The 25956-nt window shown below is 54.4% G+C and overlaps 1 protein-coding gene across 1 annotated transcript in view; it reads right to left on the bottom strand.

Moving 5' to 3' along the window:
• Positions 1-25571, bottom strand: part of WDR1 (WD repeat domain 1) — a 43100-nt gene extending 17529 nt beyond the window's left edge. Inside the window, exons 1-5 of the mRNA XM_023206909.3 lie at positions 25239-25571; positions 24699-24820; positions 12430-12520; positions 7011-7158; positions 5732-5912 (exon numbers count right to left, since the gene is read on the bottom strand). Of these exons, the coding sequence (XP_023062677.1) occupies positions 5732-5912; positions 7011-7158; positions 12430-12520; positions 24699-24820; positions 25239-25254 (558 nt within the window). The 5' untranslated portion in view covers positions 25255-25571. The remainder of the gene's footprint in view (positions 1-5731; positions 5913-7010; positions 7159-12429; positions 12521-24698; positions 24821-25238) is intronic.
• Between the last annotated feature and the right edge of the window lie 385 nt (positions 25572-25956).

The raw sequence follows: 25956 nt of genomic DNA, 5'->3' as shown, positions 1-25956 counted from the left end.
AGCTCACTCCAAATGCCCGAATCACCCTAACCCAGATGAGTGGGTGGGACAGTGGATGCTGATGGCTCTTGCTACAAACTGGAGAAAACTATTCAGCCACTGTTCAATTCCAACCTGTAACAAGTGCCAATTTCAGTGGCTCCCTGAGGTTAAAACATGGACATTCCTACTCCAGTTCCAGGTCACAGAAGCGAGGACACTCCTGCTTCCCCAAACCCCAGGACCTCAAATCCGCGTCTGCGGTTCACCTCTGCCAGCGCCTCCCACAGGCTCTAGTAGGGTGGTGTCATGTGTCCCTCCCTTGCCCTAGAACCCAACAGGGGCAGGGGAGGGGCCTGGCAGTCCAGGGACGCAGATGCCCCTTGAGTAGCTCATCCTTATCACCTTTTCCTGCACCTCGAGCCAAGGAGTCCAAATGCAGAGACTGATGTCTGCTCCTGAAATAGCCCCTTCAAAGGGAGAAGCTGCAAAAAGCCCATTAACCAAAAAAAGCGAGGGCTAAAAATAGCCCTCTCCACAGGGAGGCCAGGCCAGTGAACAAAGAGGGAGAGGGTTTGGGGAACCTCCCAGGGAGTTCAGGGAGGTTCTGCCTGTCCCACCCCAGCCAACCAGCGGGGCTGCAGCAGTCTCACAGTCCAGCCTCATCCCTGGTGGACACCCCACGGTGTCCGGTCCACACACTCTTGCCTGTCCTCCCTTGTAGCCAAACACACAGCCAAGGCTGACCCGTAACAACGAGCCCCCCTCCCCACAATCCTCACTTCCTCCCACCCATATGTTCCCTTTCACCACTGAGAACACGGAGGCTTGAAGCACTCAGGTCATAATTAAGTGCCACACCCATGTCCACATCAGAGGCACAGAGCACTACAGGCCCCAGCTGGCCTGTCTCTAGCACACACAGGCTCATTACCTGCCTGGTCAGCGCAGGAACCCTCTGGGAGCCCACCCCATTGCCCCCAGCCTCAGCTGACCCTGTACACAAGAGGACCACAAGCCCACCCTTAGGCTGTTCACATGCCTATGAGCTGGTAGAAGCCATGCCTATGAGCTCTCGGTCCCCATGCCCACCCCCACTCCACACAAGCCCAGCACAGGGCCTCCATGGCCCTTGGTCAGTGGGTGTTCCCAAAACACCTTTACACGGTGACCTGTGAAGCTGGCTCTGGCCCCCATCCTTCAGCCCACCCATCCCTCCAAGCAGACTTCCCTGCAAAGTGCCCTGGGGCAGCCCTGCAGCCCCAGCCCACTTAGCTGGGCTCAGGGGCACAAAGCAGGTCCCCCCCACCCGCCTGCCTCTCCCATCACCCAACATGGGTCAGTTCAGTCACCATGTTCCCTGGAGAACAAGGATCAGGTGAAGGGACAAGAAGCTCATCCTAACTAACCGTCCTTGAGCCACCTACTGGCCATGTGACCTGGGCCAGGTCACCCTCCCTGCTGTCAGCCCCCAGTTCTCAGGAGTCAGCCAACGGCCCAGTGAAGAGCAAGGCCAGCCGACAGGAGGGGTGGCGCATGCTGAGGACAAGGGAGGGGGTCCTGCGTACCCATCACAGGGGCATGGCCCAGGCAGCCACCATACACGCCAGAAAGGCTGAAACATCTGTTCTCTGCCCTGTCTTGAGTAAGGAAATAGGAAAAAGAAAAACCACCAGAAACCTTGCCTGTTTAGAGCTCAAATTTTCCTTATCTATCAGTAAGGCAGCACTTCCGATAACAGCCACAGCTGAGGTTTCCTGCCCTGCTTGGCTCCAGCCTCAAGTAAGAGAACTACGTGAGACGCCAGGCCCCCACAGGGCAGAGGCGATGGACAGAGGGAGCAGCAGAGGTGACGGAAGAGAGGGAGCAGTGGCACCCTAGCGAGGGAACCCAGGAGTCCTCCGTGCTGAACATTTTCTCACCTAGCATCACAGCTTGTTAGATCTGGCAGTGAGTTCTCAGTTCCACAGCATAAGGCTGAGCCCCCAGGCCGACATGCTGCTCTAAGTAACCATTTCATGAGACACAAACTATCCGGTGTACCAGCAACTCCTGGGACCTGGGACATGGACACAGCTGTGGGCCACACTCCAGAGGGGGCGTGTGGTCATCCTAGACCACCAACTGCTCACCCCACTGGAGGAAGCAGACAGCCAGAGAGGCAAAGAACCTGGCCCAAGTAATGCGCATGGCGAAGGCAGACAACAGAGAGAAATTCAGTGGGGCCTTGAAACCCATCCAGGAGTACCTATCCCAGGAGCCTGCCTAGCATGAAGACTTCCCCATGGGTAAGATGGGGGAGGCAGGGAGATGGTCTCGCCACCCTCCCTTTTTCAGGCCATGGTCAGACCCTCCGAGGGGAACCTACCCCTGGGTTCACAGAACGCCAGCGCTGGAGACCAAGACTGCTGTGCCCAGTCTCGGTCTCTTTTCAGAAATGTTCTCCTGAGATCCCGGGAGTTACTTCTGCAGGTCACCCACCGAATCTTCAATGTCACTGGGTAGGGATGAGCCGGCACCCGGGCCTATTCCAGGTCAAATGTTCCTCCACCCCCATCTTCCTGGAGCCTCATTCAGGTTCAGGCAAATGAAGACCAAAGCTGGGCTACGGTCCCTCAGGACGAGGGACACACAGGGGAGCCTGGCTCGAGCTGGGCCGGGAGTCCACACTTGCTCTGCACAATGGGCTCTTCAACAAAAAAGAAAAGCCATGTGACCCCCGAACACGGGCCAGCGAGATGAAGGTGGCCTCCCGGACGCCACAGGCAGGGCCCCTCGTTTTCCTCGGAAATGACTCCACTGGAAGGGTCCCTCATTTTCCTTGCGAATAACTGCTTGCGTTTCAGCTCAGGCACAGCGTCACGGGAGTTCTGCTTCAGCTTCTACTGAAACACCTTCAGAACATGCCTTGTTCCTTTTCAAGGCAGCAGCTCCAACTCGACCCAGCTGGTCCCTCCACAGTCGCATGCCAGTCCCTCTCCCACCCAGGTGACTAGGGAAGCACCTACCACCCCACCTCTGCACCCCCAAGCTCAGGCCAGTTTCCTGGTCCCGGCCACATGGGGCCTCTGCAGGGAGTGGGTGGGGAAGGCGCAGATGAAGACAGGCCCGAGCTGCCGCCACAGCCCAGCGGCTCATTCTCTGGAGGGGAGGGGCAGCAGGCAAGGCCACCACAGCCCGAGCGCTGGTGCCGAGGCAAAGGCAGCCCAGACCCAGTCGTCATGAGCTGCAGAATGAGAGATCTGGGTTTTGAAAAGAGACACACTGCTGTGTGGATTCCACAATAAGTAGAACTTAATTCCCTCTAAAATAAAAAATGCCCACATATACTTGAGTTTTAAAAATCTTTTACTATAAAAGGCTCAATTAATTCCTGAGAACTTCCACATCCCAGGCTTTCCGACCGCATCAGAAGAGCCCACATACGGAAGGAAGCCCAGCGATGCTCAGCCCACCATGTCCTCAACACCGGCTGTGGCTGGGCCTCATGTTAACTCACGCCTCCTCTCACTCCCCCCAGCCTGGACGTGCTCCCTTTCTCTGGGGTTGGTCGTGGAGGGCACGACCACAGCTTTCCTCTGGGGTCCGGAGGGCTTAAGTGCAGACACACACCAAAGTGTATCAGCAACTCAGAAGGTATTTGGGGGCAGGTGTGGGGTCCCTGAGCACCCTTCCTGTCCTTCCTATGCGTGGGCAGTTGAGTCCGCACATGTCTCCTGAGCATGTGGATGGTCACTGCTGCCTCTCACACCCTCCCTGCGGCTGAGGGTGCAGCATGGAAGGGTCACTGTCACCGTTTCCGGGAGGGCCCAGAGGCATGACTCGCCCGAGGGGGGCAGAGCCAGCTAGCTCTGTGCCAGGCCACAGCCCTTTCTATTTCTCCCAGGTCCTCAGGCAGGGCCATGGTTGTGGGTTCCACAAAAGACTTCAAGACACATGGTGGTATCCACCCTGGAGCTGGGCTAGCTGGGGAGACATTTCTATCCAACACCCCTGGGCCAGGGCTGTGGGGTGAAGTCCTTTCTGAAGGTAGAAAGGACAACTAAAGAGAAAGAGTGTTCTGGCCAAGCACCCAAGCAAGCACACAGCAGCACAGCGGCCTGGTGAAGAAGGCAGGCTCCAGCCCACCCTGGAACAAACCTGAGCCCCCGACCCCGCAGAGCACCCTGTGCTGGGTTTAATGCACCACTGCAGAGTGGAAATGATCCCTCCCAGGGCAGGTAAAGGAGCCCCCACCCGCAGCTGGCTTCCGGCTACCACAGCAGCCTCTGAGCTGCTTCCTCCCGCCCTGGGCTGAGATGGGGTGTGCAGCTGACTCAGCGTTACTCACCCTACTCTGCAGTGCCTCCACCCCAGTGAAGAAACATGGCCTGAAGCCACAGCCTTCAATACAGCTCCCAAAATAGCCAGGTCTCCGCTACCTACCCATTAGGCGGTAGCCACAAGAGTAGGGTCTGAGAGCTGCCGCGTGTTCAGCTGTATACAGGGAGCCTCCCTATGCTTTCACCTGCCCGGCTAGGCCCAGCTCAGCCTGCGGCTCTGCAACAAAATGAAGCCTGTTTCACTACGAACCAGGCATCCTTGGAAAGCCCTCCTGTACCCTAAGCTAAGAACAGTCTCGGGAAATTCTGCCCACTTTGTGGGTCCTGTCCTCACCCTTTCCAGCTGCACTGTGCAGGCTATTATGATGTCACTACAATAGTGCTCCTCACTGAGCCACTTTAAGGACATGATCTCATTAGTCCTCCATGAGGCAGACAGTGAAACTACTGACGGTCCCAAGAGAAGGAGTCCCCAGACCTTGGTCCAATCTGCAAACACAACCTCCTCCAAGGATGTAAAAAAACAAAAAAACAAAAAAACAAAAAGCGCATTTCTGGGTCCGTTGTTCTCGTCCATCCTTAGCACAAGCACAAGCGGGATGGGGAAAGCCGGGGCAGAGCCGTGGGGCTGTGCTTGAGACCGGCTGCTGGGCTCCTCCCCTCACTCCTACAAGGCTGGGGCAGGAAAATGGGCATCACAGATGCTCCAGACCTGCCAGGTGGCTCTCCTACTTCAAATTCATAGTCAAAACCCTCAGATGCTGCTGGCCCCCGTACACCCCCATCTTGCAGCGCAGAAGGGAGAAGTGAGGAGGCTTGGCGAGGCCTGGGTGCCTGTCTGAGGCGGGGTGGATGCACAGCGTGGGCCTGGGATGCTGCCAGCTACACCCAAAGCCTGCAGCACTCCAATGCCACATTTCTGGCACATTTCTTCCACACAGTATCTTTTAGTCTTCTGACCGTTTGTCACTTTGCAGGCGTATCACTGCCCTCGCTGTCTCTAGGGGAGGCCCCCCGAGAGACCAATCTGGATGTCCCGCAAGCTCCTTTCCTCTGCCACTTTGGTGGCCCAGCTCACAGCAGGCCCCACAGGCTCCCCTCTCTAACGAACACCTCCAGCCCCAGATGCTCGCCTGGTTACGCAGCCTCAGGGACGTCCCTGCCCCAACCCCTGACATGCGCACATTGTCACAGGGCAGGGCCCTTCCTTGTGGGAACCATCCATGCCCAGCTAAGGGCCTGGGGAGGACGAGTGCTGGGTGGGGGAGCCCTCCCTCTCTCTGCACACCCCTGGGAGCCCACTTCTATCTGTGTATCATGGCATACGTGGCATGTGCTGTGGTCTCTGCCATCAGCACCTAAACAGGCTCAGCCTCTGCCAGCCTCATATACAAACCATAAATTTCACCCAGAAAGTGAAGTTCACTTACGCCAATTGTGAACTTGAACTTGAATGGGGGTCCCTCAAAGAATGCAGCGCAGTTATCATCGCTTCCCGTGGCCAGCCGGTATGGCCGGCTCTGCTTGATGTCCACACTGTTGATGACTTTGTTGTGTCCTGTGATCTCACCCACAGAAGAGCCACTATCCCACAGGAAGACTGCTCCAAACCTTGACCCAAAGAGAAGGATGGAAGACAAAAAAAAAAAAAAAAAAATCAATCCCAGAAGATTGGTAAGCAATCTGACAGCTGAGCTGCCAGTGCACAGAGGATGGAGCGACTGTCAGCAGGCAGCTCAGAATGCCACAGGGACAAACGAAGGAAGCACCAGGGTTCTGGCTCCACGAGGCATTTGTCCAAAGGACCCAAGAACAAAAGGGAGCAAGCCAGCACCTTCGGGAAGGGATTGCGTGTGTGTGTCTGTGGGGCCCCACGCCACAGGGCCTGGGGCTAGCTTTATGGCTTCGCTGCTCTCCTTACAGTTCTGTTGGGAGGGAACAGTTACCATTCCCTACAGGAATGAGATGCCCTATTCTTGGCTGACATTCAACAAAAACACTGTTTTAGTTACTATTTGCTACTGAATAAAGGAATTAAGACCAACAGGAACGACTTGAAAAGCCATGGAAAAACACCTACCGGAACACGTACGAGAAAGTGCCTTGCAGTGAAGAACAGACATGCCACTGTCAAGTTCAAGGGCTTATGGCCAGCCATGGTGCTGCAGGGGGAATCTGACTCTCTTGAAGTAAAAAAACCTGAGTTCCAGCACTGACCTCACCAGTTGCTAGGCCCCTGAGGTCAGTAGCCACCAAGTGCCACCCAGCCAGCAGCCACTGCCTCTCCCTCCTCCATCAGGGACCCTTGGGGGAGGTGCCCAGCTGGAACAAACAGTTCAGCCTCCCTGGCAGCTTCATGGGGCAGCTGCTGTGAGGGACCCCAACGGAAGCGGTGTTGCTCTTTCACTCCGTCCCCTTCTTGCTGCCTGCAGGTGGGCATGACAGCTGGGGTTCTAGGAGGCAAGGGACTCAGGACGTCAGAGAGATACACAAGTGCTGGGCCCTGGTGGCAAACCCACTGTGATGTGGAGTTCTGCCTTACCTGTGGCCGCAGCCAGTCCTGACAGGGCCCGGCACCTACCGGGAGCTCAACCCTCACGAGTCCAAGTTAGTACCGACATTAGCGCATCCCCCTCCCACCAGGGTCATGGCACGTGGATGCATGAGCCACGGGAACAGGGCAGGGAGGGGCTGAGAGTAGTGACTCACTTCTCTCTTCCTTCCCCGACCACGGCGATCCTCTTACTGTCTTCAGTCCAAGCAACGTCTTTGATCTTCCCAGCGAAAGGCTGGTACTCGTACTTCAACAGGTGCTCCTTCTGCGTGGTATCCCAGATCCTGAGCTTCCCAGACACATCTGTGGGGCACAGTGAGGGGCGGTGGGGTGAGAGCCACACGTCACTGCCAGGCCAGGGCCACGTGGCCATAGGCCCACTCAGCATGTCTGGTTGCTTAGGCTTTCTAGAGGAAAAACCCTAGTGAAGAGAACGTGTCTTAGGGCTACGATATTCAGCCACTCTTAAGTCAGAGCCCGTGGCCTCCAGAGGCCTGCCATTCGGGGCCTCTGCATTTTGCCAGAGATCATCTGGATAACAAACCCGGCCTCAGGGACACATGATGGCAAACTCCCATATGCCAGGAAGTGGTTGAATTTTCTCACTGTTTCTTTTCTTGTAGGGGCATCAGAATTGACGTGTGGGCCTCAGGCCACCTTTGTGGAATGGGACGACACTGGCTACACCTGTCTCTCCTGTGCAGTTGCTGCAGTGACTTCTGGAAACGAGGTGCACAGCTGTGAGGGTGCAGCGTGCTGCCCAGTGCGATGCCTCAGCATGGTCTGGCGGCCTCCACCCGGGCCTGCAGACCCGGCTCCCTGTGCAGCTTCCCACAGCGTGCTGCTGCCTGGCAAATCAGCAGCCTCACTCACACACCGAGCAGTTCCGCAACTCACAGGAATGCAAGCGTAAGATTCTTTTGTGAGACTAGCAGGTGGGTGTTGCGGGGGAAGGAGAACTATACACAGAACTTGATGCTGATTCTCTCCTCACCGGAGCGTGGGCAGCCAATTGTAACAGAAGCAACACTAGGGGCCACATACCCCCAAACCCCCACCACGATCCTGTCACCAAGTACCAATCCCAATCCTGACACACCCTCTCCAAATGAGCACTGTGTTGGTGTGAAGAAATGGGAGCATTCTAGACTATCTCAAGGCTTCACGGCTTAAAACCTTAGCCCCATCCGCTAAGCAGGTAAGGGCGCCTTTTTAAGAGGATCTTCAGGCCACGTTAACACCCACCACAACTCTACAGCAGCTTCCAGTGAAAAGAGCTTTTGTTTTCTTGATGGAGCTGAGCAGCTCAAGAGAGGGCAGCAGCTAAGAGCCAGGCCTTCGGAGCAGGGGCCCTGGGTTCAAATCCAGCCTCTGCCACATACAGGCTTTGTGGGGCTCAGCAAGCAATGTGGCCTGTGTCCTTATCCAGAAGAGGGGAAATAACAGAGTCACTCACAGGGCTGCCACAGGTTTCATGAGTTAAGATGTGCAGTCTCCTAGTCCTCAGTGCACAGCAAGAGCTCGTTACAAGTCAGGTGGAACTAGTCCACGAATTAACTGAGGCTCTGCACAGGCCACAAAGATGCCTTGCTTGCGGGCTTGTCGGACACACAGCCCGAGCCGCGAATGAGCCAGGCCCTGAGATGCAGGAGATGCACCTAACTGTCCCGCTCTCAGTCCAGCTGCGGGGACAGGCAAGAGGAGATGCCAAATCCAGTGAACAGCACTAACTAAGGGGAGTCCCAGAAGGGCCCAGTCCTCTGCGTGAGGTCCAGGAAGACCACCTGCTGTGCTGCCCGAGGTGAGCTCCAAAGGGGACCTGAAGATCGGCTTAGTGAAGTCCTTTCACTGATAAAACAGGCTGCAGGGGAAGAAGAGGTCAGAAGAGGAAGTCACCACAGGCTGGCAGCATTGGAGGGGAGTACTGTGTGTACAGGAAGGACACGCATATACACTCAGGAGCATACATACCCACACATGTACACATGACCACACACGCACACATATGCACACATTCACACATGCACATGTGACCGCGTGGTCTGCTGTGCTCAGGCCCGCCCAGGCCCATGCTGCCCCAGGGAGAAGACAACGCTCTCCAGGACAAGGCAGAGGGCATCCCACCCTCTCACACAGGTCAGCCCAGCCGTCCCACCTCCCCGGGCTCAGCAAGCCACTGCCTGCTCTGCCCATCAGCTCAGATTCCATCCCAGGCCTGGTTTCCCAGCTGTTTTCCTCCTGCCTCCCCTACCAGAGCATCAGCCCCTCCCCCACTGGATCCTGCTTATTTTTCTAATTCTTCTCAGAAGCAGCTGGGGTAGGAAAGAGACAGTGGGACCTAGGGAGCGACTGCTCAGACCCCAATCTAATGAGGACAACCCTGATGCAGCTGCCAAACACTGACTGAGGGCCAGCTGGGTGTCAAATGCCATGCCGGAGGCAGAGCAGTGAGCCCAACAGGCCAAGTGCCTGCCCTGCTAAGAGTCCACAGGGGACGTGAAAATAGAGGCACACCTTCAGTTGTTAGTCACCAGCAGTGCAGGGGACAGAGTGAGGATGGGGAGGGCTCCCTCTCTCCGTAAACTCACGGAGACAAGGGACTGCACCAAGAAGAGCCACTGTGCTCGGGCCCTGGGCTCAGGCGTAATCCACGAGCTAAGCTATCTCTGGTGGGCCACCTCTAATGGCCCCTTCCTCCAGGAAGCCTGTCCTGGGCCTACGGCCAAACCACACGCCTGTCACAGGGCCCTCGCTGACTCCCAAGGGCAGCCTGGAACCACGGCCCCAGCGCCAAGGCAGACAGAACAGTAGCATGGAAATAACCTCAGGAAAAGGAGACCTAGGTCTGCCCCAGAAATGACCCCTGCACTCTGAGGACTGCCCTGTGGGAATGCGGGCTCCCAGAGGGCAGACTGACCATTGTGTTCAGTGCCAGAGGCTCGCAGATGCAGAGTCCTTCCCAAGGTTCAATCCTTCAGCAGTCAGGAACCAGCCAGACTGACAGGGTCTACAGATCCCGCAGAGGGTTGGGGCCAGCTGCCAGATAACCCACTTAGTGAGCCAGCACAGCTCTTTCTCAGACCCCTCCCTCCAAATCACCCCCCTACCACACTATTTTTAGTGCCACTTCATCTCTGCAGCAAACGTTCCAATGTAAGCCTTAACAATTGCTTTGCTCTATTCAAAGAAATGTATTAGAAACATAAAATGTGATCTCGCCCAAGAACACCTGGACCTGAGGATGGCCCAAAAACTCCCTTGGCTCTTCCACAAAATCAGGGAACTTTTCAGGGAGGACAGCGTCCCATGATGGCCACTTATTTATGTGGTTTTTGTCCTTTGCAACAGTCTCCGCAACAGCCTTCCATTGATTTCTGTCTCACTGGACACCCTTCTGGGACTGGAGAGAGGGCAGGCCTGGGCCCGCAGGCTCTCAGCTTGCAGCTGACAGGGCAGGGACACTGTGCCAGGCAGGGGCGGAGGCCCTCGCCAACTGCATTCCTCTCCTGAGAAGACACTTCTCAGAGCACTCGGCTCTGTGTTAAACATGTAGAGACATTCGGGCCAAATCTTGGGGCTTTAAATGAAGAGACTTTTGCTGGCAAGCAGGGCTTGGGGAAAAAATAAATCACGGAGCTAAATAAATCATGGGATATAAACGAGAACGTGTTTTACAGATGGAGCTAGAGAAGATCTAAACACAAAACCATTAAATGCCTATTATGAGCCAGACTGTGGGCCCAACCCTTCACCGTGAGCACGGCCGACCGCCAACAGCAGCCAGCCAGCTCACGCAGCGGCCTGGCTTGGTCAGAACAGAGCCTCAGTTTTGTGACAGGTAATGGGTCACCCAGGGGGTAAGTACCCATTAGTGCAAGAGCCATGCTGGGCACGTCCACGCCTTACTGGCTCCTTCACCACACCCTACGAGGCAGGCACTAGCAGCCCCAGTTTGGAGGAGAAAATTATTCAGGCCCAGGAAGGTGAGTTACTCAACTAAGGCTATGCAGCCAGTAAGAGGCTGCCATGGTCTGAATGTGCCCCCTCCAAAAGCATGTACTGGAAACGTAATCCCCAATGCACCAGTGTTTGCAGATGGGGCCTATGGAGAGGTAATAAGGCCAGGAGGGCTCTGTCCTCAGGAATGGGTGTTATGACACAAGTGGCTTCCTGATAAAAGGACAAGCCCAGCCCCTCTTGTCTCTCTCTTTGCTCTTCCGCCATGGAATGACTCAGCAGAAGGCTACCGACAGATACTGGCCCCTGCTGTCCAACTGCCCAGCCCCAAGAACTGTGAGCCAATACATTTCTGTTAGTTGTAAATTACCTAGTCTGTGGTATTCTGTTATAACAGCACAAAGCAGACTAAGACGAAGCCAAACCCAGGTCTTCCCCAACCCCAAGGCCCACCATCTCCCACACACCCTTCAAGACAGGCTGCTGTGCACACACAGGGTGGTACAGGCAGAGGGCCATGGTATGCGTGAATCCTGCCCTCCCCTACTGGCTGCTTAGCTCTCTCAGCAATCCGGTCACAGTCGTCACTCTCCAGAGAGGCTGACGAGGCCCACATCAGCTTACTCACTTGGCCTCCCTGGGCTGCAGATGGCTAGGCAAGGCAGGCAGTAAGTATCTGTTGAGCTTATGAATGAATGAGCGAGTGAATGAATGAGGGGGCCACCACTCTAGAAGGGGTACCACTCTTACTCCTGTGCCTCTTATTCCCATCTGTATACAGGAAAAGCTCTACGTCAAAGAACTAAGTAAATAAAAAAACATCCTTCAAGAGGAAAGATCTCTCCACCCCCGCCTCTGCCTAGCCTCCCACTGAGCCACACAAAAGCCCAGGCTGCAGAGAGCAAAGGCCCAGTCCACAAATAAAAGGTGAGCACTGGCTTGGAGGCCAGCATTGTGCTAGCACTGGGGAAGGAGCAGCGGGTAAGGATGACACAAAACAAAACATCAGTTCTCTCTCTCACACACACACACACACCCCACACGGGCTCCAACATACTATGCCATGGCTTCCTGCAAAAGGTCCCTGGCCAACCTCATGGTGGTACTTCTGCTGACCTCCAAGCTGGAACTATGTGGAACACTATAAACTAGAAAGTGTACTTTCTGTTCTAGAACTAAGGCCAGTTTTGAAAAGGGGCATTTTGGTAGCTTATACCAGGGGTGTCCAATCTTTTGGCTTCCCTGGGCCACAGATACAATATACTAATACTAATGATAGCTGATAAGCTTGAAAAGAGAAGAGCAAAGCAAAGCAAAAACACCTCATGTTTTAAAAAGTTTACGAATTTGTGTTGGGCTTCATTCAAAGCCGTCCTGGGCCACATGCAGCTCGTGGGCCGCCGGTTGGACAAGCCCGGCTTACACGTTCCCCGTCAGCCTCAGCTGAAACTAATTACACTGGCTCCCCTCAACTAATCCACCACCCCCCGCCTGCTCCCCCCCCCCCCCCACCTCCCTCCTCCCACTCTCCCAAGGCCAGAAGCCCAGCTTCGCCCTGGGCCCTGAGCGCCACCCAGGCTTCCACAGGTATCCACGAGCCTTGCCCCCGTACAGTACCTCCAGAGGCAATGTAGAATCCGCTGGGCGCATACTTGGCCACCACCACCTGATGGGCGTGCTCCGTGTAGATGTCAGCAAGGGCTGGGTTCTGCAGGAGGAGACCCCGGAATGAACAGAAGGAATGGAGAAGCAGTCAAGCTTCCAGCTCTCCACATCAACAGATTTGGGGTGAAAGGGGTGTACAAAGAAACACTGAAGCTAAAACCTTCATGAAGAAAATCGCAGAAGCATACCACTTGCCTACATACCTAATGCCTGCCCAGCTATCTCTGGGTGATAGAATTTTATGTTACTTTATTTTCTTTAGTCTATGATTGTACAAGGTGATTTCTTTCCTTTTCTGTACTTTCCATAATACAAAACAAGTGTATCAGTGAATCACATACACAAACCAAAAGTTGGATTAGAGCAAGAAGCACTGGTTCTCATCCCAAGCTGTATTCATTCCAGTGCTCTGTTATCTTCCCTGTTCAGGACCAGCTCTCCTGGCTGCCAGTCAATGTTGGACCCCAAACACCGCACCTGGCTGTGCTGCACAGGAGCAGAGAAGGACAAGCTGTGGGAGCCCTCCCTATCAAAAACCTGGGTTTGGAAAGGAAAGTCGATTCCCCACTCCCTTTCACAGCACAGATCAAAGGCTGGGTGGACTTTGTGGCAAAAATGGGGCCAACATTTGAGACTAGAAGCGTCTTCAGCAATGAGGTTTTAACATGTAATGTGCTAAAAGTAGATCCCTGTGCCTCCTTCCCCGCATGCACACACACGCGAGGCCTCAGTGCAATAGAAATACACACACACACTGGGCTGTTCTCAATCTGTCTCCACAGTGAAGCTTTCTTTCAGGAGGGAATAAAGACGTGGCCATCTAATCTCTGATACCTGCTGTCAGCTTTTTACAAACCAAGTACTCTTTGAAAGAGGCAGCTTCCTGCTGGCTTGAGGCTTAGGACACATCAGATTCCCGTGAGGCTGCCCGGGCACCCCTAGCATGACCCCACCTGCTGCCACCCCACCCCTCATCTCCCTTAGACCCCTCCTCCAAGCCCCGAGGGGCCTCCAGGTCACAAGATCCCCACACTGCCCCCATCTCACGAGACTGAGACCACAGAAGTATACACCCTGATTCCTGCCCACCTTCTGCCATCCTGTTTAAGCTCCACGTCTCTGTGTAGTCTGTGCCCTCGGCCAGCACCTCTCCTTGCCTGCGGACACCCACTCACCCATTAGGCCTAACGGAAGTGTTCCCTCCTCCATGAAGCCTCCGAGTACGGCCCAAGCTACCCATAACACTCTTCTGCGCTTCCAGATCATTTCACATGTCCCCAGGGATGGCACAACACACATCATAGTCCCTAGCATTCCGGTCCATCTTCGCCAACTCTGCTGTGACGTGCTTCACATGAGCTTTATCTCACTAGCCATCTCAATAAGTGGTTTTGGGGAGAAAAACAGAAGTTTACACAGACCTTCTCTTTCATCCCTAAGACTTAACACAGCATTATGTGATGTAATAGATACTTGTCATAAATTAATCCATTTTGGGATACTCATTCGCCAGTGAAATTAGAATGTATCAAGGTGTCTATCCAAAGAAGATATTATGAACAAGTAAGCACATGAAAAAGCACTCAGTGTCATTAGTCTTGGGAAATGCAAGACAAAACTACAACGGAATCCAACTCCCCACTCCATACTCACTAGAATCAATAAAAAGAAAAGACTGACATGACCAAGAGCTGGCAAGGGTAGAGCGGTGGCGACACTGGAATGTTCACACTGCTGGTGGACATGCAAAATGGTACAGTAGGAAAAGAGTTGGGCAGGTTATTTATAAACCTAAACAGACACTACTCACACCAAACACCAGCAACCCCACTCCTAGGTATCTGCCCTGGAGAAATGCAAGCACATGTCCACCAAAAGACATGTGAACAATGCTCACAGAAGCTTTGCAATGGCCAAAAACTGGAAACACCCAAATATCCATCAACAGGTGAAGAGAGAAACATGCAACACACTGCACTGCTTAGTGATAAAAAGGAACAAAGTGCAAATGCACTCAACACCAGCTATCAATCTCCAACACATTATACAAAGTGAAAAAGCCAGACAGAAAAGACTACATGTTGCCTCTTACTTCATATGAAAGATTTTAGAAAAGGCAACCCCAATGACAGAAAGCAGATAAGCAGCTGCTGGGGGCCAGGGTGGAAGGGGTCGGGGGGGCACCTTCTGGAGTGACTGGAACGTTCTGTCATGACTGGGGTGGTGGTTATGGGACTATATAGGTATCTGCCAAGATCCAAGCCACACACTGAACACTGACAAATTCTACTGTATCTAAATTACACCTCAATAAAACTAAGATGCTGGCTATTAAATGTCTGCCCAATCCAACCCTGTCCCACTCCAATTAGTCCTTCATATTCTGACATTGACAAATCCCTACCCAAAACACCTGGCAAAAAAACGATCCAGTTAATGGGCAGCCACTCCAAGACCCTGTTGGGTGTCCACTCACAGCTGACTGGAGGTGGGGGAGGACTCACGCTCACATACGTGGCACCTGCCCATCCCCCCAGACAGATGGCCTCATGGGCTCTCCCAGCCTGGGCAACCTCCTCCCCAGGCCACACTGCCGTAAAGGGTGGGGCTCTCACGCGCCTTCGGCAGGGGAGGGCATCCAGAGATGGAAGATGACTAGGCAGGGGCATGGGAGGAAGTTCTGCCCCTAAAAATTCCTTCCCCTAAATGGTCAGGGCTGTGTGTAAAAACCCCAAAGGGCACCAGAATACTGCCAGCTGATGAATCACTCACTCTCGTTTGTATTCTAAATACAACTGGGTCAGCGGTGGGGGCTGAGATACTCCAAACTGCAGATAATGACTTACATCTGAGTCAGAGCAGCCTCCTCCCCAGCTCCTCAGCTCGCGGAGGGAGGCTGCTTACTACAGCCAGAAAGATACCTCCCACCCCCACATGTCACTCGGCCTGTGAGGCTCTGTCCCCATCAGCTGGGTCGAGATGGCACCTTGACACCCTCCGAGTGCCCCTCTCTCCCCAGCCTCCTCCCTCTCCTGCCATCTTGGGGAAGAAGAATGAGATTGGGAGTTGAGAAGCTTATTTGGGGAAAAACTCTGGAATAGGGAAAACGAAACAGGGAGGGCAGGAAGCCAATTCCAGGAGCCCCAGTGCTGCTGTGGGGCAAAAGTGCCGTCTCCCCATCTCCCTAGGGAGCTGGGGGAGACTGCCATGAGGAGCCTTGGAGTTGCCCACTCAGGGACACCCCTCCTCCCAGGCTTTCTTCTCGTGCTGCTGCAGGCTGGGCCAGCTCTGGCAGTGGGAGGCTGCCGTTCAGTCCTCACCCCAGGCCTGCCCAGCTTTCCTTGCCAACTCCCAACCCACCTTCTCTTTCACCTCCACCATTGTCAATGCAGTCTTCCTGTTCCTCCTGGGAAGAGCGATAACCGCTCTGGAATTCATCTCCACCCTCCACCAAGCCAGTAGTCTTCAAATCCCGACCCTGAGGTTATCAGGCTTGCAATCCACCCTTCCTGAGCTCCCTCCAGGCTTCAGCCTACTCGTCGCTGCCCTGCTGCTGCCTTGATGTTGTCAGTCACTCCTTGGGCCGACTACCCCAACCCACGGCCCCTCACCCCCACTCTTGAGGACAGAGCAGGTGCATCCCCTCTACTGTGCTGGCCCCAGACCCCTTTCCCAGTGGCCTCCACACCTGGGGGTCAGGGCCTGTGAGGGCCAGAGCTGGGGCTGGGACGAGATCTCGAGACAAGCCCCAGAATTCTGCCACCACCCCTGGAGGAGGCCAGGGGGCCTCTGAGAACATGAAGGACACCAGCCAGCAATCAAGGAGTCACACACGTGATGCAGACCCAGGACCTACGGACTTCAGCACGTGACAGCACCCAGCCCTGCCAACACAGGGCCTGGTTCAAGGCCCAGTGGTGCCCTTTTGAAGCAGTAGCTTTGGACTTGACCCCGGAAGGCCATTCTACTGTGTCACACCATGCTCAGGTCCCACCCACCAGCCCCTGCCTCCCACCTGCACACTGAAGTATCCTGCCCAGGAATAGCTGGTCTTTTTCTGAGAATCCTGTTGAATGGAAAACCTAAACAAACTCCACCCCAGCACCTGTCCAATTTCTGTCCCGCCTTTGAGACTCTAATACACAGGTCATGCAAACAAGCGCACAGAAGCGACATTTACTTAACTCTGCTGTGCCCAGGCAGCATCACTTACAATTAGCGAGCCCCCCAGAGCTCTCTTACTTTCCTATGTCCTCCCAGTCTCAGGTGGTGACGGAGGAGTCAGAGGTCACTACTCCAATTTATAGGTAGGCTGTGATGACCCTGGGTCCTGGGGCTTGGGTCTCAAGGCTTGGCACTGGTATCTCAGCTCCTGGCCCACAGTGAACCTGATGGAACATGCTAGAAGGTTGGAGATACCTGCCCAAGCAAAAAACATTTCAGCAGTCAACGACACAACACTGACAAAGGGGCCTCCTGTGCTCTCCTTTCGCTGCCGACTGTCCCCGGGAACCCCAGAGAAAGTCTCAGGCATCCTCCATGGTACACCCAGGCCGAGTGAGCGTGAGTTTCCAGTCAGGGCACTGGCTTTGTAAATACTCCAAGCTCCTGCAAACAACAGAGGCTGAAAGCCGTTACTGCTGTAACTGACCTGCATAAACACAACTGGCCAGGGCCATTCTGTTCACGGGTGACTACAACTAAGGGCAAGGCTGAATGACAGCAAAAAACCTCAGCTCCAAAGCAGGAATGCAAACTTCTGCAACACAATGCCTTCTCTTAATTATCTTCTAAGGCCCAGACAAAGGCCATCTCCTCCAAGAAGCCTTCCCTGATGCTCCAAGCTAGAAATGATCTCTCCCACCCTGAACCCCATCTTCCCTGACTCCCACCCCACTGCCCGCACTACTTTTCACCTTGGAGCACACATCATTTGTGCCCCACCTGCCTTCTGCACCACAGTGTGGAGGGTTCACACCTGATTCACCACCGCAGCTGCCAAATACCCACAAAGACCAGAACTTGGCTGCAGCCTGGTAGCTGTTTATGAAGAAACAAATCCCCACCGGCCACTTACTATTCACTCTCAGGCCCTGGGTGGGCCCTCAGTGGATTCTCTTTGAAACCTCACAACACCTGCTGTAAGGAAGGTAACCTCATCATCTCACATGATGAAAAAACCAAGGTGGACACCGGGCGATGTGCCCCAGGCCACCCAGCTGGTAAGTGGCAGCGCCAGACCTGAACTCAGGGCCAGTTGCTCCTGACTCATCATGGGTTATGAGCACATAACTACCACCACAGTGAGTCAAGGGAGGTACCGAATGCTTGCCACCTTCATGCCATCCGAGGTCATGCCACTGCAAATCAGGGACCATCTGTGGTGGCCTTTACTCCTCCCTGCGGTTTTGTTCTGTTTCTTACGGTTGGTCCCAATGTTAGTGTGATTCTTTAACGCAGAGAATAAAGTCTGCACTGGCCAATCAGCTGTGTGCTTCTGAACAGTGTACAGGCCGCTCCTTGAGCTGGCTGTGGACAGGGGTGGTTACTCACAGGTCGCCATGTCCTGAACGACTTTCCCTTCCTGCCTCCCAGCTCAGCCTCAGATGCTTTGAAACAGGCCTGGGGGGACTCACCATGTGGCCCTGCACAGCAGCAGCCCTCACTGGACTACATGTGAGCAGGTCACCGCCACCTCCCTTTTCAGTCTTCCCTTCGCCTATTACTCCCCACCCAGGGCCCACTAGGGCCTTAACTGATGAGTGGAAAAAGTAGACCTGGGCGTGGCTGCCAGGGTTCAAATCCCAGCACCTTCCAGAAGTTCAGCATCCTCACCTCTCAAAGGAGAGATGAGGGAATCCACCCAGCAGGGCAGTCACGAAGATAAAAGCAGAGATCCCCACCAGGGCCCAGAGAACCTTCTGAAGACGCTTTACTAATTAGCTCAGTTAAACCTTACACTGATCCCATGATAACATTCCTCCCACTCTCGCAGGCGTGGAAACAGAAGTGGCAAGCACACCAAGTGTCAGCCACAGACCAGCACGACATATACTCAGCAAAGAACAGAGAGGTGCTCAGGGGTATGCACTGGATTGGACAGTGGGGCAGGGGTAGGGGTGGGCTGCTGGCCTTTCTCTGGGTAAGGCCCTGGAGAGCAGGCAGGACCCATATGTAGAAGTGACAAGCAAGGTGACCAAAGCTGAGGACCCACAGGTCTAAGGAGCAGGCACATCAGCAGGGCTGGGAGTGCCCGCCCATCACTGAGAGATGGTGAAGAGGCCCTTTCCTGTGTCCACAGCTGTTCCTAACGAGGGCCTTGCAGAAGGTGGAGGTCACGCTCCAAAGAACCATCTCCAACCACTCTTGGGCAAGGCCATCTCTCCACTAGTCTTAAGCATAAGGCTAAACCTTTTCTCTTACCTCAAAGATGGCTTCGGTATCCCTCCCCTTACCTCCAATAGGGCAAGAAATGTACCAAAAGCAACCTACAGGAGGCCACAGTGGGGCTGAAGGACCCAGGTGCACATGCTGTTTTCTGCCTGGTCTCGCCCCACCTCTGCCATGTGTCTCAACACTCCTCCTGGAGAACTCTTACTCCTTCAATACCCAACTCAAATGTGCCACTTCTCCAGCAGCTGTCCCTGCTACTCTGTGGCATGCCATGTATCTCAACGCTCCTCCTGGAGAACTCTTATTCATCCTTCAAGACCCAATTCAAATGTGCCACTTCTCCAGCAGCTGTCCCCACTACTCTGTAGCACAGCTGGCTCCTTCCTCACACTCCCAAAGCACCCAGGGCATTGTTCTTTTGAAGCACTTAACCTGGCGCCTTCTAAGGTTCTTTACCAGTTTTCAACCTTGGTACCACTGGCATTTGGGGATGGACAGTTATTTGCGGAAGGATGGCCATGTACCTTGTAGAATGTTTGGCCACATCCCTGACTTCAGATACCAGTGGCACAAAAATGTCTACAAACATTGCCAGATATCCCTCAGGGGAATGAGGTGGGGGAAAATCGCCCCTCTCTGAAAATCACTGATTTTAATCCTGGTGCTCTGTGGCTTAGGGTAAGGACTACCAAGACAAGGGCTTAGTAAATGTGTGCGGGAAACATGAGAGCCAGAGATGGCTGCACCACCCAACAAGAACCCACGTTGACGCCTTCTTCATCTTTGAGCAGCTTCCTAATTGGCCTCAGATCTTAAGATACAGAACTTCTCCTTACCGTAGGCTTGATCTGATGACTTGTCTGTGAGACGTCTGAATGGCTCCAGTGGCCTTCAGAGCAGGGCTGGGCTATGGTAGGGTTGCGTGAGCCACCTGCCACCAAGGAACACCAGGACCTCCCAGCCTGGGTCCTGTCCACTCCCCTCACGCTCAGTGGCAGTCACAGCCCATAAGCACCGGGCCCTTCGGGCCTCCCAGATGTAGTCCCATGCGCAGGAGCCCAGTGTTCTGACTGGCATCTGCAGCCACTCAGATTCTGCTGAGATGAAGGCCCCCCACTGCCCTCTGCTTCCCAGGCCATCAGGTGGTCAGACTGAAGGCCTAGAGGTTCCTGGCTCTGCACCTGGCAGGCGCTGCTGCCAGGTCGTTTGCGCCCAGGTGATAATCCAACCCACCACTTCCTTCTGCCACCTAGAGTTTATTTCACTCCCACCCAGGACAGTGAGCTCTATGCGGGTAGGGCCTCCATTCTGCACCCCCACAGGCCAATGGCCATCTAGATACACGCAGGGACTCAGTAGGCGTGCAATTCCAGAAAAGCAGCTATGTCAGTCCTCAAGCCGTCTGTTGTGCCGCCATTACCCCCAATCTGCAGGAAACACAGGGGAGTCCTCTGCATGTGAATGGTGGCAGATCGCACCAAGGGAAACCAAGAGTGAGCCCAATACCCCCCCCACCACTTGGTCTGCCCCCTGTTCAAGGAGAAAAGTCCACTGACACTGTGCCGGGGTTCCCAGCAGTGCTAAATTGCTACAAACCTTGCACTCCCGGAAACTCAATTTTATAAACATCACTTTTCCAAATGTGTATTTTAGTTCTGGTATCTAGGAACTGGATACTTTAAAAAGCAGGCCCCAAACTTGCCTGCATAGCAAATCTGCCGGCTGGCTGGCACAGCACAAGAGAGACTCTGTTGTGAGGCAAAAGCTGTTTGTTTTTTTTTTTTTTCTAAACAGGGACTACTGGCACTACTGGCATTTTAGGCTGGGTACTTCTTTATTGTAGGATGGTCCCGTGCCTTGTTTAGAATCACCAACAGGTTCGTTCACAGCCACTAGTGGTGACCCTTCCCAGTCTTTGCACAGAGGTCATAAGAGGCAGAGGTGATGCAGGTAGGGTAAGGAAACCTAGAAGGAACCACCCCAGACCTGAGGAGGTACCAGCACCTGAAGAAAGCCTTCCTTACACCCCCGAAGCACAGACTACCCATCCCTTCTCCGTGGGGTGCTACCGTCCCTCAAACACAGTGTACACATGGTTCACTGGAATCCCCTTCTCAGAGCTCTCTCCTTCTGGAATATTAGTTTCTAGATGGCCATGACAGTCTTTTCACTCTACAAAGAAGAGTTGCCTTTCCAGGTGAGGCAATGGCATGTGTTGAAAGAAATAGACAAGAAACACCCTTTTTCTACAAGTTTAAGAAGTGCCATCATGCTGGGTTCATAACACAGCTTTTAAGTCAACAAATGACAGAGGGGGCTCCAAGTGCAAAGCTGGCAAGGGTGCTTGCCTCTTAGGTTTGAAAGGCGGATCCCACAAAATTTAGGTCTGACAATTTACACTGAGCTGAGCTTTCCTTATTCTCTTGCAGTAAGATCTCAGTGGCTGCCTATCATCTTCACGACACAGCCTGGTTTTCCAGGCTTTTTAATCAATGAGTAACTCAATGAACACCTACTGTGTGCCAGACACTTTTAGGCGAGGACATGGCAGCGACTGAAACAGGGGAAAGCTCTGCTTGCCTGGAGCTGCCGCAGTTAGCAGCACAGGCAGATCCCTATGCACTTGTAAGCAGCAGTAGCCTGCTGCTTGTTAGCTTGCTTCCTACTTATTGTCAGCAATGAGAAAGAGAGAAGGCTGAGAAGGGAAAATTCTTTTCCAGGGATGCCCCTCTATTAAGGTGAGGACATCTAAGTACAAACCAAGGGAAAAGGCCCGGCATGGTGGCTCGCACCTATATTCCAGTACTTTGGGAGGCCAAGGCGGGCGAGCGGAACCCTTGAGGTCGGCAGTTCAAGATCAGCCTGGCCAACACAGTGAAACCCCGTTGTCTACTAAAAAATACAAAAATTAACCGGATGTATTGGCACGTACCTGTAGTCCCCCCTACTCGGGAGGCTGAGGCAGGAGATTCGCCTGAACCCGGCAGGTGGAGGTTGCAGTGAGCCAAGATCACACCACTGCATTCCAGCCTGGGTGACGGAGTGAGCCTCTACCTCAAATTACAAAATAAAAAGAAACCGAAGGGAAGACAAGGAGCAGGCCTCGCAGCTATCTGAAAGAATGTCCAGGCAAAGGCAATAACTAGCAGGTGCCAAGACAGATGTGTGGAAAGCTCCAGAAGCAGCAAGGAGGCAAGAATGCTGGAGCCCAGGCCTTGGTAAGGACTCTGGCTTTCACCAAGGTGGGAAGCCACTAGAGGCCTGTCTTGTGTTTCAGCCACTCCAGTAGCAGTGTTGTGAACAGACCCCAGGGCAGCAAGGGTCAAAGCAGGGAGGCCTGTTTGGTTTTGAGGAGTTTGCGGGGGCAATAATTCAGGTGGGGGAAGACAGCTCAGTTGGGGATGGAGACAGAGGAAGCAGGGGACATCTGTTAGATTCTGAAGACATTTGAATGTGGAGTCAGAAGGATTTGTTAAAATTAAATGTGGCACAGAAGCGAAGCAGCGAGTGAAAAAGGAGTCCAAGGTCTGGGGCCTGAATAGCTGGAGGAACGGTGTTCCCTTTTAGGGGAAGAGCACATGAGAAACCCCAATTTGGCTTGGGGTATGTATGTTGAGTCTGAGATGTCAATGAGACATCTGTTAGATCTTCCATGATCTGGTCCTAATCTCCATTTCTTCCCTCTTTCCTCTCTGAGCCTGCATTCCAACCAGACCATCTTTTTTCCTCAATGGTCATGCTAATTCATGTCACTTTTTTTTCCCAAGAGTATTTTGCCCTACAAAAAAATCTTACCCACCTTTACTTGAGTACCCAGTCCACCCATCCAACTAACAAGAGCCTCAGTGCCTGATCTACATCCAGCCCAGGGAGGGCTATATTAGTAGCATCTCGTGCTGACCTGGCATCGCAAAAACTTAAAAATAGATGAGAAGGGAAAGAGGGTAACCCCTGAGGAGAAAACGGAAAACCATGGGGAAGGAATAAGAATACAGGTCTCAGAAACAGGCAGAATGGGTTTCACAAGCCGGGAAATGCTTTCTGCAAAGGGATGCCTGTCCCTGTATGACCTCTCCATTAGAAGCAGCTCCAGTTACTGGCCTGCCTCACCTTGCTAAGTCTGACTCCTCTTTAGAGTAACAGGCCCATGTGGGGTGGAAAGAGATGCTGCAGTTTAAGAAGCCACCATAGGGCCAGATGCACAACAGGTACTTTATGTGAGGCCCCCTCCCTGGAAGTGAACGTGGACTGCAATGACAGGGAAGGCCTGGCTAGGGGCAAAACCAAATATCCTACTGCTCTGTATCCGAAGATGTGTTAGTGGATTTTAATTGCCAAACTACTAAGTATCTCTTTAGGGGTGTCTCAATTTTTATTTTCTCAAAAACTTCAGGACCTGACTTTGGAGACTTCCAGATCATTACCATTAGATCCCTGGTGACATTTCTCCGGTTCTAACCAAGGCCGTTTCGGCTTTCTAGGAATCTGACTAGCAAGTTGTTAGCACCTTCAAAGCACACTCACACCCACCCACCCCCTCATCTGAGGTGCCCAGCAATCCTGGGCAGGTAGAGCTCTGTCTTCCAGCAGAGGAACAGCAGCAACTGGCAGGCTTAAGGAGACGGATGGGGGCAGTGCCAGCAGCTCTTCAGACCAAGAGGCTTCTCCTTTCACAGCAAAGGAAACTGAGGCCCAAAGACCCCTTCCTTCCCTCAGTCAGTTGCTGGCCTCCTGGAGGACAACTGTGTCTGATCAACAGTCCCAACCTACCAAGGGAAATCAGGCTAACTTTAAGTTGACAACCCTTGTATGCCTATGGCCTATAGAATCAATCAATTCATACACCTTTGTGCCAGCCGCCCACTAAGCACAGCATGGGAGATATCACCCAATGGCCGGGTGGGCACCTCCAACTCCCCCGACAATTCTATCACTCAGGCTGAGGAAGGGAGAAGCAAAATTTAAGTGTGTAACCCAGGAAGGGACGGAGGCTGATAGACTGGGTCACCCCAACAATTACAGAGGGACTTGCAAGGATTACAATGAACTTGCAAGGATTTCCCAAGGAGCTGGCTCTAGAAGCCTTTTCAGCCTGGGTACTGGAGGCCTGCAGAGCATGATTCACGGGAACACATTGCTTCCTGTTTTTGTTTTGGGGCTTAGATCCATGGCGGCGGATCAGGCTGGCCCAGAGACGTGGGTGTTTGTCCGGGCTCTGCCACACTGGAAGACCAGGGTATTAACAGCGAGTTAGCTGAGTGCCATCCAGCAAGGGCTCAACGTGCACCAGGCACCGCTGGGCATGTGGGACGCCATCAGCTCATTCATTCCATCCGCCCAGCCAGCAGGGGAAGTGGAAGTGGTCATCATCTCATCATGTTTTACAGATGAGGAAATTTGGGCTCAGAGAGGCCCAAATCGCCAATCTTCTCAAGGTCATGCAGCGGCCAACTGGGTCAGTCTGATCTCTCAAATCCGGAGCCCTTGCTTTTAAGGAATGAACTAATCTAATCTCCCATCCACGTAGTAACCAGGACTGACCCCGCTTAGCTTCCGAGATCAGAGGCGATCCGGCGCTTTCAGGGTGCTATGACCATAGACAGAAACAAACTAAGCTTCAGTTTCCTCATCAAGAAAGAGGAGAAAGGGACCTGGGTGAATCTAAAGCCGGCTTCCGGGGCTCCTAGGTGTGGCTACCCGTAGAGGGGGCGTGGCGCCTTCACCCTCCCCGGCCAATGGGCAGGAGGTGAGAGGTGAAGGGGAAGGCGAATTCCCCCATCCCAAGGTGGCTCCGGAGCAGAACCGCGCCCGGGGCAGGGGGTACTCACGTCGATGTTCCTTAGGATGACGCACTTTCCATTGGTGTACAGAAAATTGTTGCCCTTAGGGTCGCCGCCGATGATCTTGGAGACGCCCCTCTCCACCTGGGGGAGGCTGGCGAACACCTTCTCTGCAGAGACACAAATGCGGCGCGGCACCTCAGGGCAGGGCGGGGACGGCGGGGACAGAAGGGAGAAGGGGACCCGGACCGGTCTCAGCCGGTCACCTGTTGACTGCGCCAGGAGGGCGGCCTCCACTTTCCACGAGCTCCGGGGACCGTACGACTTCCTCCTCCGCGCCCAGGGCCAGGCCTTTCGGGGACAGCGGGGCTCCTTCGACTCGGCCCACGGCGCCAACTTGGGGGCGCCCCCCTTCGGCGGGGGTCACGCCCCGCACCCCAGAGGGCGGCTCCGCCACGCCTCCGGCCGGCGCCCGCACCCCTCCCCCGCGCCGAGGACCCCCCCCACCACCACCACCGCACCGCGCGGAGGGCTCTGGGGCCGGGGCAGCACAGCGGCCGCTCGGGGACCCCGCGCCGCGGCACTTACTGATCTCGTACGGCATCCTCGCCCACTTGTTACCGCGCCGCGCTCGCCGAGAGCCTCCGAGGCCGGCCCGCGCTGCGAATTACACCTTGCCGAGGCCGAGCCCGGGGACTGGAGCCGGAAGGTGGCACCGGGCGTGCCGGGCGTGGAGGGGGCGGTCCGAAGCCGGGGCTCCGAGGCCAGCTCGCGCCTACCCTGCGCGCTGCCGCTGCGGACGCCCCGAACCCGGAAGCGCGGCCCCGCGCGCGGCTCGCCCCCAGCTTTGACCATATATAGTCAAGCACTCAGCTCGGCGGCTGCAGTGCCGGCGAGCCTGCGCGGATCTGGCGCTCCCCTCCCCCGCCGGCCCCGCCCCTGCCCTGCCTGCCCCGCCCCGGAAGTGACGTACAGCACGCCCGCGGACCCTTGAAAAGGCGGCGCAGGCGGCCGGTAGCCTCAGAAGGCTCCTTGGGATAGGGAGAGTACGTCTTAAGTTGCTTGGGGGTATGCGGGAGAGGCTGGGTTGCGGGAAACTTCTTTGCGGAGTCCTATAGGCGCTGAAAGCACGGGTGGGCTTCGGTGGGGCCCTGGAAAACCTTTTCCATACCTGTGACTGCTTGGCGGGTGCTCCCCGGGCTCTCCTTAGGGACTGGCTCCGGGCGTTCACGAGCCGCCAGCCCTCCTACTGCTCGAGTTTTGTGAGGAGGAGAGGGATGTTTTTTTCTTTTTCTTTCTTAAAAGC

This window comes from Piliocolobus tephrosceles, chromosome 3, assembly GCF_002776525.5.
Source record: "Piliocolobus tephrosceles isolate RC106 chromosome 3, ASM277652v3, whole genome shotgun sequence".
Taxonomy (NCBI): domain Eukaryota; kingdom Metazoa; phylum Chordata; class Mammalia; order Primates; family Cercopithecidae; genus Piliocolobus; species Piliocolobus tephrosceles.
The sequence above is the reverse complement of the archived record's forward strand: the minus strand, read 5'-3'. Positions and strand labels throughout refer to the sequence as shown.